Source organism: Gymnoscopelus microlampas (genome assembly GCF_963454915.1).
Source record: "Gymnoscopelus microlampas genome assembly, chromosome: 6".
Lineage (NCBI taxonomy): Eukaryota > Metazoa > Chordata > Actinopteri > Myctophiformes > Myctophidae > Gymnoscopelus > Gymnoscopelus microlampas.
In genome coordinates, this window is record NC_139943.1 from 58,723,482 (window position 1) to 58,736,807 (window position 13,326).

General features: G+C 42.2%; 1 protein-coding gene across 1 annotated transcript in view; it reads left to right on the plus strand.

The window, feature by feature from the left end:
• The window catches only part of LOC311047697 (uncharacterized protein), a 74,555-nt gene that overhangs the window by 10,175 nt on the left and 51,054 nt on the right, over positions 1-13,326 (plus strand). The window contains exons 7-17 of the mRNA XM_084060498.1: positions 30-136; positions 1,185-1,311; positions 2,178-2,282; positions 4,752-4,877; positions 6,201-6,318; positions 6,975-7,113; positions 8,021-8,131; positions 9,144-9,213; positions 10,012-10,149; positions 11,578-11,742; positions 12,287-12,381. Of these exons, the coding sequence (XP_083916624.1) occupies positions 30-136; positions 1,185-1,311; positions 2,178-2,282; positions 4,752-4,877; positions 6,201-6,318; positions 6,975-7,113; positions 8,021-8,131; positions 9,144-9,213; positions 10,012-10,149; positions 11,578-11,742; positions 12,287-12,381 (1,301 nt within the window). The remainder of the gene's footprint in view (positions 1-29; positions 137-1,184; positions 1,312-2,177; positions 2,283-4,751; positions 4,878-6,200; positions 6,319-6,974; positions 7,114-8,020; positions 8,132-9,143; positions 9,214-10,011; positions 10,150-11,577; positions 11,743-12,286; positions 12,382-13,326) is intronic.

Here is a 13,326-nt window from a genome sequence, read left to right on the forward strand (position 1 = left end):
ATTATATATATTTGTTCATGTGTCATTAGGTGGTAAGATGTCCCCCTCAGACTACGGTAACATATGGAGAATCGATGGTCCCACTGAGAGCTGCTCTGACTTCACCTTACCCCCCACCAAGAGCTGCCACAACATGGTAACAGCTATACATATATGTACATATATATATATTAGTGATATACCGATATGGATATTACCGATGTTTAAAATAACAATTTAACCAACAGCCGATACTGTTTTATTTGTTTATTTAGTTTTGGATGTTATTATTTTCCCCTTTTGTGCCAGGGAAACCAATAAATCTTCATTATAAGAAATAACTGTTCTGAAATAACACTTAACCAACAGCCGATACTGTTTTATTTGTTTATTTAGTTTTTGGTGTTATTATTTCCCCCTTTTGTGCCAGGGAAACAATTAAATCTTCATTATAAAAAATAACTGTTCTGAAATAACACTTATATGGGTGGGCCCAGTGCATTTTCAAAGCATGCTTATTTCGATGATCAATCAGAGACATGGATTGTGTTCCAACACTCTATAGCACTGTTTCCCAAACGTTTTCGCCCGAGTAAGTTCTATCTTTGTAAGATAGAACTTACAAACTACAAAAAACATGAATTAATCAGTTAAGCCCTTTTAAAATAATAAAATAGCAGATCTACAAGCTCACTATGCGTTACATCGTGGTGCGTTGTGAGCTTTTAGATGTGCTATTTTCACAATTATTATTATTTTATGAAAAAAAAAAACACTTTTAACTTTTAGACCTGAGGCCGTTTCTAAAATTGTCTTCTAAATCTAAAACACTTTTCTGAAAAACGTATGTTGCTCTATCAGTGGTGTTCAAAACCTTTTCTTATCAAGGAACCCCAAAATTATATGTATTTGGCAGCGGACCCCCGACCTCAGTAGCCTACATGTTGTTCCAGGGACCACCAGAGGCAAAGATTTGAGTTTATTTTTACACATTGTCACAACTTTTCAAAAATAGCAGATCTACAAGCTCATAGCACGGCACAAAGTGATGTGCTATGAGCTTGTACTATTTCTGCTATTTCTTGAAAGATTGTGATACACACACACAGTATATAGCTAAAATGTAAAATGACACGGATACTTTACTGGGTTTTAATAAATAAATCAAAATAAATGCATGGTCTCCCCTGTCTTGTCGTGAACAGAAACCGTTGTGCGAGCAGATGTTCTCAGCTCCGGCGTTCAGCAGCTGTGCAGATGTGCTGGACTTGTCCTCGTTCGTAGACGTGTGCATGGCTGACGTGTGTCACTGTGCCAACAGCACGCTGCCAGGTGTGTGTGTGTGTGTGTGTGTGTGTGTGTGTGTGTGTGTGTGTGTGTGTGTGTGTGTGTGTGTGTGTGTGTGTGTGTGTGTGTGTGTGTGTGTGTGTGTGTGTGTGTGTGCTCATTCTGTGTACATCAGTTTGACATTTTGTTTGTCTTTTGAACCAAATTACATTTAGTTTTAGTCATATTTTAGCTGTCTGAAATGTTTAACTTTTCTAGGTTTAGTCAGTGGTGGAATAAGTACTGAAATGTTTTACTTAAGTAAAAGTATCAATGTAGACATTAGACGTAGACGTACTCTGTTACAAGTACTGGTGTTCAAAATTTACTTCAGTAAGAGTACAAAAGTATTGGCATCAAAATGTACTTAAAGTACCAAAAGTAAAAGTGCTCATTATGCAGTGTAAGTTTGTCACGTATTTAACCTCACTTACTAGTTACTTTGCAGATATGCATTATTATATTATAAAACATACATTAATCACTTTAGCCCTATTTTACACCTAATCTATTTGAAAATAGCCGATCTACAAGCTCACAGCGCGTTGCATCGCGACGGGTTGTGAGCTTGTAGATCTACTATTTTCAAACATTTTAGTACTTTTACTTTTGGTACTTTAAGTACATTTTCATACCAATACTTTTGTACTTTTACTCAAGTATTTTTTTTATTTCTGACTCACAATTACTCACAATTATTATTATTACATTTATCATTATTATCATTATTATTAATATTATTATGTTGTCTTTTTTGCTTTAATACATTATGACGTTAGAATGTTAGCGCAATTTTGCAAAGCAAGTCCTGCATCGACATGTAGCTGCTTGTACGCCTGTGACAAATGAAACCTTGTTGATTGTTGCTTCAGGCGGCGACAGCAGCGTGTGTCTGTGCAGCACGCTCTCCGAGTTCTCCAGACAGTGTGTCCACGCCGGACGCACGCCACAGCAGTGGAGAACCCCCCAACACTGCGGTAAGGACAACACACGCACACACATTATTTATGTTTTGTCTTAGGAAACAACAAAGTCTTAATATGCACACCTGATCAGCACACCATCTACACTTGCCTGATGCCTGAAATAGGTCTATATAGGCTCTATTCACAGCAGCCATATTATGAAGAAATGCACAGGTGTTACTAATGATACTAATGAAGGCTCTGTTCCATTCTGGTCAAACAGAGTCAGGGTGCTGATATTGTGCATGTTGGCTCACTGGAAACAATCTGCTACACCAGTGGGTCTAAAGTTGGGGTCCAGGGACCCTCATGGGCTTCCTAATGGCCCCTTACGGGTGTGTAACTCTGAGCAGGCCCGGATTGGCCGTCGGGAGGACCGGGACTATTCCCGGTGGCCTGCCCTCTAGTGGCCTGCCTGAAAAAAAAACATTTTTTTTTTTTTTTTGCATCAAAAAAATATCAGGTCAGGCCAGCCATCCACAGACAGCGCGGCGCTTAAGTGATGCAGCAAAAAAAAAATCTCTCCTAAGCACAGGCCAGGCCAACCACAGTCAATTTCAATTCAATGCAGTCAGTGTTGCTTGCAGCTCAGTGCAGCTGCGGGCCTCCCCCCTACCTTTAACCCCCAAAAAGGCCCCCCTTTTGTAAGGCCCCCCAAAAATAAGGCCCCCCCAAAAAAGGGCCCCCCAAAAAAATCGGGGTGGCCTGGGTGGGCGTGTATCTCCCGGCCAGATTTGGAGTCCCACTCCGGCCCTGACTCTGAGTAAGGGTCCATTTGGTTCCATTTGTACACTCTCAGAGTTATGGGGGTCGTGGAAACCAGTGTGCTACACTAAATGGAACAGAGCCTTTATTAGTATCATTGGTAACACCTGTGAAGGAAGTGATAATATGGCTGCTGTGCATTAAGTTGTTCATATTGTGCAAGTGTAGACAGTGTGAGGGTAATTTGATTGTGTTTTGTTTTATTTTATCTTAAAATAGTGCTCTGTCATTTCCTTTAATATAAAAAAAAATATTTTCATTTTCATAATAATAATAATAATTCTGTCAGCGTTTATTCTATCGATTATGTTTTAGATGAATCAAATAATCATTTAGGGCGCGCGTGTGTGCGGCGGGGGAGCGCGGGAGGTGAACTGGAAGAAAACTGACTTCAATCTGATTGTTTTTTCAATTATACTGTGACATAAAAATGTATCCGGGGTAGAAGAGGAAAGTTACATAGTGCTATAAAAAAATAGCAGATCTACGTGTGTTATAAAATAAAACTAGAAAAAGTGCTCCTCGGAGCACAGGTCTCCGCCAGGTCAGGTAGGTTTGTGGCCTCCTGGTGGCGCTATAGTAGGCCAATGTGAAAAGGGTGCCATTTGTTCTTAGGCCTTGCACGGCAATTGGACACTGCATTCATGATTTGAGGCATTTTGTTCAAAAAAAATGTTTTGCTAAATAAGACCTGCTGGTGGCGCTATAACAGGCCAATGTTAAAAGGGTGGCCAATGTTAAAATGTGCGTGCAAAGTTTGACTACAATCGGATGCTGCGTTCATGATTTGCGGCATTTTGTTCAAAACAAGCCACTACTGCAAACTTTAGATGTCAATCTTAGCCAATCAGGATGGAATATGAAAAAGCAAACACATCCGTCTTGATCACATGAATATAGAGCGTGAAATTTGGATAAAATCAGAAGGAGTAATATAAAAAAAATGTTTTACATAAGTCGGCCTCCTGGTGGCGCTATAAAAGGCAGATGTGAAAAATGCAGGGCAAGGGTTTTTCTTTGACCTCTAGGGAGTGCGCTTACAAAGTTTTACACCGATCGGTGCAGTTATAGGTAAAAACACGAATCGGCCTGTTATAGCGCCACCATGAGGCTGATTTGAACATTTTCAAGTGGCATTTATTCTCGGCATAGTGGAAATACGCGTGCAAAATTTCAAGGAAATTGCATGCTGTGTTCATGATTTGAGGCATTTTGTTGAAAACGGAGCACTCCTGCAAACTTTGGAAGCCATTTTTAGCCAATCAGGATGGAATATTAAAAATCTGAAAGACTTGTTTGGTTTAATGACTATAGAGATACTGTGTACCGATTTTGCGGGGTTTTTGGACAAAATCTGTAGGAGTACTGCCAAAAAATATGTTTTGCACAAATCGGCCTCCTGGTGGCGCTATAAACAGCCCATGTGAAAAATTTGGGGCAGAGGTTCTGCTGTGGCATCCAGGGAGTGTGTGCGCACAGTTTCGCTGCGAGCAAGCCAACGGTGCCGGAGATTAGCTGTACACAGACAGAATGACGGACACACGGACACACGGACGGACACACGGACGGACGGACAGGGGGCAAAACATACTCTCTCGCCATGCCTTTCGGCCTGGCGGAGACAATAAAAGTCAGCAGATTGTAGCTACAGTATGAATAAAGGAAAGCACAATATGGATGTTGTTAACCAGGTTGTGATGTGATGTGTGTCCACAGGGAGGCGCTGTCCTTTCAACATGGAGTACATGGAGTGTGGCAGCCCCTGCACTGACACCTGCTCCAACCCAGCTGCCAGCTACGTCTGTGACACCCACTGCACCGACGGGTGCTTCTGCCCCAAAGGTACAGCACACACACACACACACGTGACCTTACAAGGGACAGTATACATCCACGTGCACGCAACCTTACACACGGGACGGTACATCCACGTGCACGTGACCTTACACACGGGACAGTACATCCACGTGCACGGGACCTTACATACGTTACAGCTAGGGCGCAGAGGGCATTTTAAAACTAAAATGTATTGTATGAGTTATTTAATAGTTCCTATTTATTACTTGAATTTAAGTGTAAGACAAGCACAACTCAGGCAGCCCACTTACTTTCCAACTCATGCAGCTGTTTTAGGACCCCCGTACTACGCAGTAAAGAAAGTAGATCTGCAAGATCACAACCCATAGCAGTGCAACGCGATGTGAGCTTTTAGATTAGTTATTTTTGGTACGCATTACCGGTGCGGAAGTAACGGCACTGTTGGTGTTTGTTTTTCTGTTCTCCCCCCTCCTGCGCCCCTGCGGTACGGTACATTCACGTGCACAGGACCTTACATACGGTACGGTACATCCACGTGCATGTGACCTTTATGGACACATGAGCATGCAGTCTCTCATAGTTCTTATTGGATAGGAAATGGTTCCACTGGGCACTGAAAACATCCTTGCCAACGCCAGTGTTGAACTTTAATAAGACTTCTTGCACTTTGGGCAGAGATTTAATAATAAAATAATAATACATTTTATTTATAACACACTTTACATTTTTGAAACTCACAAAGTGCTACAGGGTTTAAAAAAGCCCACATACAACCCTTCTTGGGGTAAAAAAGTAGATTAAAATTAATTAAGGCATAGAGTAAAAGTACAAAAAAAGTATATCATCCATCTCATCCAGTGACAGACAAAAAGGGACATCCCTGTTTTTCAAAGGGGGGTTTGGTACAAGAACACAGTAATAGTCAAATACAATGATTGTATTCATTAAAAAAATTGTAGTTTGTAAATTGAGTAGTAGTGTACCAGCAAGTTACAGCAAGATGTAAACGCCTTTTGAGCTGAGGAGCGCTTTGGATATCATGTACACAGCGCTCTCTCTCTCTCTCTCACACACACACACACACACACACACACACACACACACACACACACACACACACACACACACACACACACACACACACACACACACACACACACACACCCCCACACACACACACACACACACACACACACACACACACACACACACACACACACACACACACACACACACAGAGTGGATATCATTATTTGAATAACACAATATAGTAACATAATGCTAATAATGTGTAACCTTCATGTTAACATAAGCATGTAAGGTAACATAATGCTGTGTAACCTCCAGGCATGGTGCTGGACGATGTGAATGAGAAGGGCTGTATCCCACTCAAAGACTGTTCCTGCACCTACAACAACAAGACCTATACGCCTGGACAGTCCTACGATGGAAACTGCAAGACCTGGTAGGACACTGTCTGTCTGTCTGTCTGTCTGTCTGTCTGTCTGTCTGTCTGTCTGTACGAAGAAGTAGGTGAGATTTGTTTTTGCACAAGCTCCAGCATTTTGTTGTTTTCCTCTCCTAACGGGAGAGGAAGAAAAAGGAGGGGGGACAGGGACAGGGTGAGGGAGTACAAATCAAACAATAAACAAGCACGTCAAAGACACCATAAAGAAATATATATATATATATAAATATATATATATATACATATCAAAATATCTACATCTATACACATAGCACAAGAGCAGCAGATGCAGTTTGTACATGAAGTTAAGGTAACACATTGGTAGGTCCACGTAGCAGCAGGTATGTTCATGATTAGACTTAAGGTGCAAAAAACGCAAACGTCACCGGTAAAAAATAAATAATAATGTCATTTCTGCATGTCTGTATGTCCTCCTGCCTGTCCGTCCGTCCGTCTGTCCGCCCCCCTCCCCCCAAATAAAAGATATGTCCAGATTTGTCAACATCTTTTTTTATGCGAATCTACAAGCTTGTAGATCGGCTAGCCAAATAGCCAAAATCCCCCAAAAATTACTTACTGTACATATTTCAACTGCTCCGCATTTCCGCATCCCCCACTAGGAGAAGTTTATAACACAAAGTGTTGTCTTACAGTGTGTGTGAGGGAGGTCAGTGGAGATGTAAGGAGAAGCAGTGTACGGGAACCTGCTCTGTGGAGGGAGGCTCTCATGTCAACACGTTTGATGGTAAAACCTACACCTTCCATGGAGACTGCTCCTACGTACTAGCCAAGGTATTGCACAGCTTTTTCCACAAACTTCAAACAATCATGTTTATATATCATAATTTAACAATGTTTTTATAAAAAAGATAAAGAAATGGTTTTGGACACCGACAGCGATGATAAACTGCTGGTTATGAACAAAGACATTACAATTGTCTTTAAGTGTATTTTATGTGTATTCTTTGTAAGTTTGCTTGTATTTCATGTGTTTTAATCTACTGAACTTGTACTACTTTTGTACTAATTTATGTATTTAACATATTTGATTACCTACTATATGAAGCACATGGTAAACTTTATTCATAAAATCTATATGCACAATGTTTACATTTATTTTGCCAATATCCTATTACTGATTCTGTGTGCAGATTCCGACTTCTAAAAAGTACATTCTTATGCCCTGATTTATTAGGTTGATATGCACATATTGAATTAGTTCAAACAACTTACTGTTTTTACTTAAAGCAGCACTAGTATGTACCTTTTCTCTTCTACCCCGGATTTGAACCCGGTTTCCTGTGCCACTGCTGAAATTGTTACTAATAGTACTAATAGAGCATGCCTCCTTGCTCAGGGGATAAATTAAATCTTTACCATCAGGTAAATGTCAGGGAGACAAAATACAACCACCCCAATTGTATAAGTTATATTGTATTAACATTACCTAGTGCTGCTTTAACATTTTCCCAAGCTTATTCATAAAACACTGATGGAATTTGAAGCCTTCATTTTCACAAAAGGCTTTCTCAGCTTCACATTCAGACATATCAAATACAATATTGGCTAAAACCGATGTTATTTTAGCGCTTCAATACCGATATTGCATTTTTATGATGACTGATTTATGGCGCATCCCTGGTCTAATAGTAGTCCATTTAGCTGTCAGTGAGTGAACATGATGGTTTTGTGTCTTCAGGACTGTACCGGCCACCAGTATGTGTTACTGGGAGATGTGGAGCAGTGTGGACTGACAGACAGCCAGACGTGTCTGAAGTCTGTGACTCTGGCTCTGCTAGCGCACAACACAGTGAGTAGTACACACATAAGTACCAGTGTTTCCGTCTTGGTTCTGACCAATAGGCTCTATTCACAGCAGCCATATTATGAAGACATTCACATGTGTTACCAATGATACTAATGAAGGCTCTGTTCCATTCTGGTCAAACAGAGCCAGGGTGCTGATATTGTGCATGTTGGCCCACTGGAAACACACTGTTACACCAGTGGGTCTACAGTTGGGGTCCAGGGACCCTCATGGGCTTCCAAATAGCCCCTTACAGGTGTGTAACTCTGAGAGTGTACAAATGGAACCAAATGGACCCGTAAGAAGGGTCCATTTGGTTCCATTTGTACACTCAGAGTTATGGGGGTTGTGGAAACCACTGAGCTACACTAAATGGAACAGAGCCTTCATTAGTATCATTGGTAACACCTGTGAAGGTAAATGAAAATATGGCTGCTGTGCATAGAGCCTATAGGAAGCAGAGTGTACTGTCTGCAAAGCTGGCACCTACATATGTGTCCGTAGCAAATAAAGGTTATTTAGACATGCAAGCCCATATCAACACTGCAAAGCTAAAGACAGAAGTGCAAGATGAGAGCTCTTCTGCAAATTAAATGGACCGAATATATTTGTAAGACCTGGCAAAGCAGAAGATATGGCAGTTTGAAGAATGGGCTACCTACCTGTCCTTTTGGGTATTCAGAATATGGTCACCCTATCCTGGCATGCTTCCGTCACATAGTATACCACGCTAACGCTATAGTGATTATGGACGGGCAACAGTGATTCCACAGTCCCAGAGAGCAGTTAGAGGGAGCTTTCTCTATCCCTCTCCCCAAGCTGAAATCTGCACTGAAACTGCAAGGCTGGTGTTGTAATGATTGATTACTATCAGAATATAGTAAAGAGCCATTTTTCACTTATTTTAACAACAGAAACTATCACTTACACCACTTTACAGTACATACAGTAGCACCCCCTTCTGAGCTCAATCATCAGTTATTTCTACTAACATGACCTTTTGTTTTTCATTCAGGTCATCAACATTATGCCCAACGGCAAAGTGTTTGTGAATGGAATATATTCCGAGCTGCCCTTATCTGTTGGTGAGATGTCTGTCTGTCTGTCTGTTTGTCTTTCTGTCTGTCTGTCTGTCTGTCTGTCAATTAAACTATTAAGCAATAAATCGTTGCCGTCGGGCAGAAAACGTATCTCCATATTTTATTAGGGATGCACCAATATATCGGCTGGTTAAAGTTACAGGAGTTTTTACTCTATGGCGTACCATAATCACAGTAAACATCATGTCATATTCAAGGGCTAACTCCAGTCACTTTCAGTTCAGCACAGCTGTGGTGTGTTTGTGTCACTGTCCAGCTGAAGCTCGTTGACACTCGTTAATGTTACTTGCATCAAGGCCATTATGTTGTGTTTCTGCAGATTCTGAACAGTTATTTCGTAATGAAGATTTATTTGTTTCTCTGGCACAAAAGGGAGAAAACACCAAAAACGAAACAAAGAAATATTGGTATCACTATCGGCTATCGGCTAAATTGTTATTTTAAACACCGGTAGCGGTATAGGCCATGAATTTCCATATCGGTGCATCCCTACCGTGTGTGTTTTTTCTTTGTAAATGAATGCTATACTTGATCATACTACAGCATCACACACAAAGAAGTAGCAGATCTGCAAGCTCGTTTTGAGATTGTAGATCAGCTACTTTTGCCATTTTTGAATTTGAATCCTGAAAAGCAACAGTTTTTGGACATAATAGAGGTTTCCACCCGACAGTGGCGATATACGAGGATAATACAGTACTGTGCAGTATTACAATACATGGTGTGATAGTTTTCACCTGGTGCATTGCATTGGGAGAACTCACTGTGGTTTTGTCCCTACAGCTGGTGTGTCCACATTCAGAGCGTCCTCCTTCTACCTGGTGGTCCACACATCGCTGGGGGTGCAGCTGAAGGTTCAGATCCAGCCCCGTATGCAGGTCTACATCACAGCGGACCCCCGACACAAAGGGAAGACTTGCGGTACGTATTACAGCCCTAATAAGTAGGTCGGGAGAGGCTTATTTTCGGTATGTGGGGCATTGGTTCTCAATGTGGGGTCCGGGGACCCCCAGGGGTCCTTGAGGGAGTTCCAGGAGGTCCCCAGCTATATGAACCAAATGGACTCTTATGGGTCTGTAACTCTGAGAGTGTACAAATGGAACATTTGGTTCCATTTGTACACTCTCAGAGTTACATTAACATTGATTTTACAATATAAATTGGGGTCCCAGAGATATAGATGCCATTAAATGGGGGTCCGTAGCCTTATGCATGTCAAACTGGGGGTCCTTGAAATTAAAATGGTTGAGAATCACTGCTAGAGCCGTAAAAAATCTTCTCTTATGGGGGTCCCTGGCATATCTTTTCAAATGGGGGTCCGCGGGCTAATAAGTGTCAATTTGGGGGTCCTTGACATGAAAAAGTTTGAGAACCACTGACGTGGGGGATTCCTAGGAGTCTGTCCCCGTTACAATGCGCTAGCCCCTGGGAGATGGATTGCTGAGGTGGAGCTCCACACATACCACCAGCTCCCAGTACTTACCGCATGACTTGCCACACCCAAGCACCTCGTGCCGTGTTGGCGGTGCCTGGGATTGAACCCGTGACCTTGTGGTCCAAAGGCGAGGGCTCTACCACATGAGCTACCCGGAGACTAAACCATGTGCTACCCGGGAAACTCCCCCCTGTCAGCTGAAGAAGATAAGAAAACTTAAACCCTCTATACGTAGTCAAACGGATGTATGTATGTGTCGTTGCTGTCCGGCAGGAACCAGCTAACTCCATTTTTCCGCTTTTGCATTTTTCCCCCATAGATCAGTGCTATTGAACACCCTTACGTCTGCGTGTTGGTAAAAAAAATATTGAACCAATGAAAAGTATTAAAAAGTGCTTCTGACAAAACCAGCTAACTCCATTGGATCCTCAAACTTTCTGCTAAACCATCTAACTCCACCATGCCGCGCTTCAGTTCAGTGATCACACCCGTCTGAGTCGTCAGCACTCTGCCCAACTCTAGAATCATGACCGGCAGCCTCGGGGTTCTGTCTAGGGCAGCTGTCTTGCCAATTTTGCGATACTCAACTTAGGTTAGGTATTCAATCAATCAGCAAACCCAACCTGAGTTGCAACTGCACTTGGTGTGCTCTTTTTTCACTCAATTCTCTTTGAAAAAAAGAGAACAATTATAAGCTCACTGTGAACTTGTAGATCAGCTCGTTTTGAAAAAATGTTGATCGCTTTTGAAAAGCTTTGCTTTTAATGAGTTAAAAGTGTGGTCATAAATGTATTATGGTAATTAGTTAATTCATTAAAGTGTGTCTTTTTTAGGTGTGTGGGGGAACTCCAACAGTAACCTGGGTGATAAATAGATTATGATAATGAGTTTAACACAGGTGTTTTTTTTTCCAGGTCTATGTGGTAATTTTAACAGTAACCAGGGTGATGACTTCATGACGATGGGCGGGGTCATAGAGGGCACGGCCGCGGGCTTCGTCAACAGCTGGAAGAACCTCGCCAGATGTTCTGACGTGAAAACACACTTTGATGACCCCTGTAGCCTCAGCCTGGAAAACGGTACATATTATCATCTCTACACACACCAACGCATTCTCACCCCAAGACCCCAAAACGGGTGACTTCTTGGGACGGATATCCCAAGAAGTCAAACGTTTGACTCGAGGGAGGGGGGGGGGGTGGGGGGGGGGGGGACATGTTGACTAGGGGGGACATGAGTTACGATTCTGTCCCTATCATCAGGGACATCAACTCGAATGGCGCTGAGTCGGCTCAAGCGGACTTCGCAACGCTCGGCAAATGATGTCATGATTGTTGATTTAAAGTACCGGTATATGAACGTTTTCAGAATGAATAAAGTTACTGTAGCATGCGCTAAAATCTTTAACAATCACTGTTTATATCAACTAATTTTATTGTTTATTATTGCAGGTTTACTTAAACATCTAAACATCAGTTATGTCATTGATTGATTGATTATTACAATGCCAAATATGTAAACATGTGAGAGGCCTTGATTTCCTGGACTGGATTCTTTGCTGCATCTACAAAACGAATGCATGTTTACTGGATGGATGGACTAATAGTTTGTGTGTCATTGCAGAGAAGTACGCTCAGCACTGGTGCTCTCTGCTGACAGACCCTCAGGGAGTGTTTGCACCCTGCCACTCTGAGATCAGTCCTGACACCTATAAAGAGGTAAGTCCCAGCGCAGTAGTGTGCTGATTTTCACATGAATACATCAACAGCACACAGCCAGTTCCTTATAGGCTCTATTCACAGCAGCCACATTGTAAAGACATTCACAGGTGTTACCAATGATACTAATGAAGGTTCTGTTCCTTTCTGGTCAAACAGAGTCAGGGTCCTGATAGTGTGCATGTTGGCTCACTGGAAACACTCTGCTACGCCAGTGGGACTGAAATTGGGGTTCAGGGACCCTCATGGTTCCTTAAGGGGTTTCCAAATGGCCCCTTGCGGGTGTGGGTCCATTTGGTTCCATTTGTACACTCTCAGAGTTATGGGGGTCGTGGAAATCTGAAAAATCTGAGAACCACTGTGCTACACTAAATGGAACAGAGCCTTCATTAGTATCATTGGTAACATCTGTGAAGGAAGTGATAATGGCTGCTGTGCATAGAGCCTAGACGGATTTCCGCGCGACGTCATCACAGAGCAGAATGCGCAATCTGCGCATGCTTGGGGGAAACGAACCGGAAGCGCCGTTCACTCTGTTGTTGTGTTCGGGAGTTAGATAGCCATAATTCTGCTATTATAGGCATAATAGGCATAATGCTGCTATTATATACAAACAGATCCAACTTCCGACAAATCATTTTTATTGAGTAAACAAGGTATACAAACTGCATTATTTAATCTACTTTCATTAAACCCGGTGAAGATCATTTCTTTTATGAATGGACATTTGACCAGAGCTGCTGCGGGTAATGGCGCCCTCTATAGGCTTACCCATCCTCTGCGCGGTCATATCCTCTCATGTTTACTAACAGGAAACCCGTCTATTGGAGCCCGCAAACTTCCATTGGACGAAAGCTGAGACACACGCGTGCACACACACGCACACGCACACGCACACACACACACACACACACACACACACACACACTATATATATATATATAT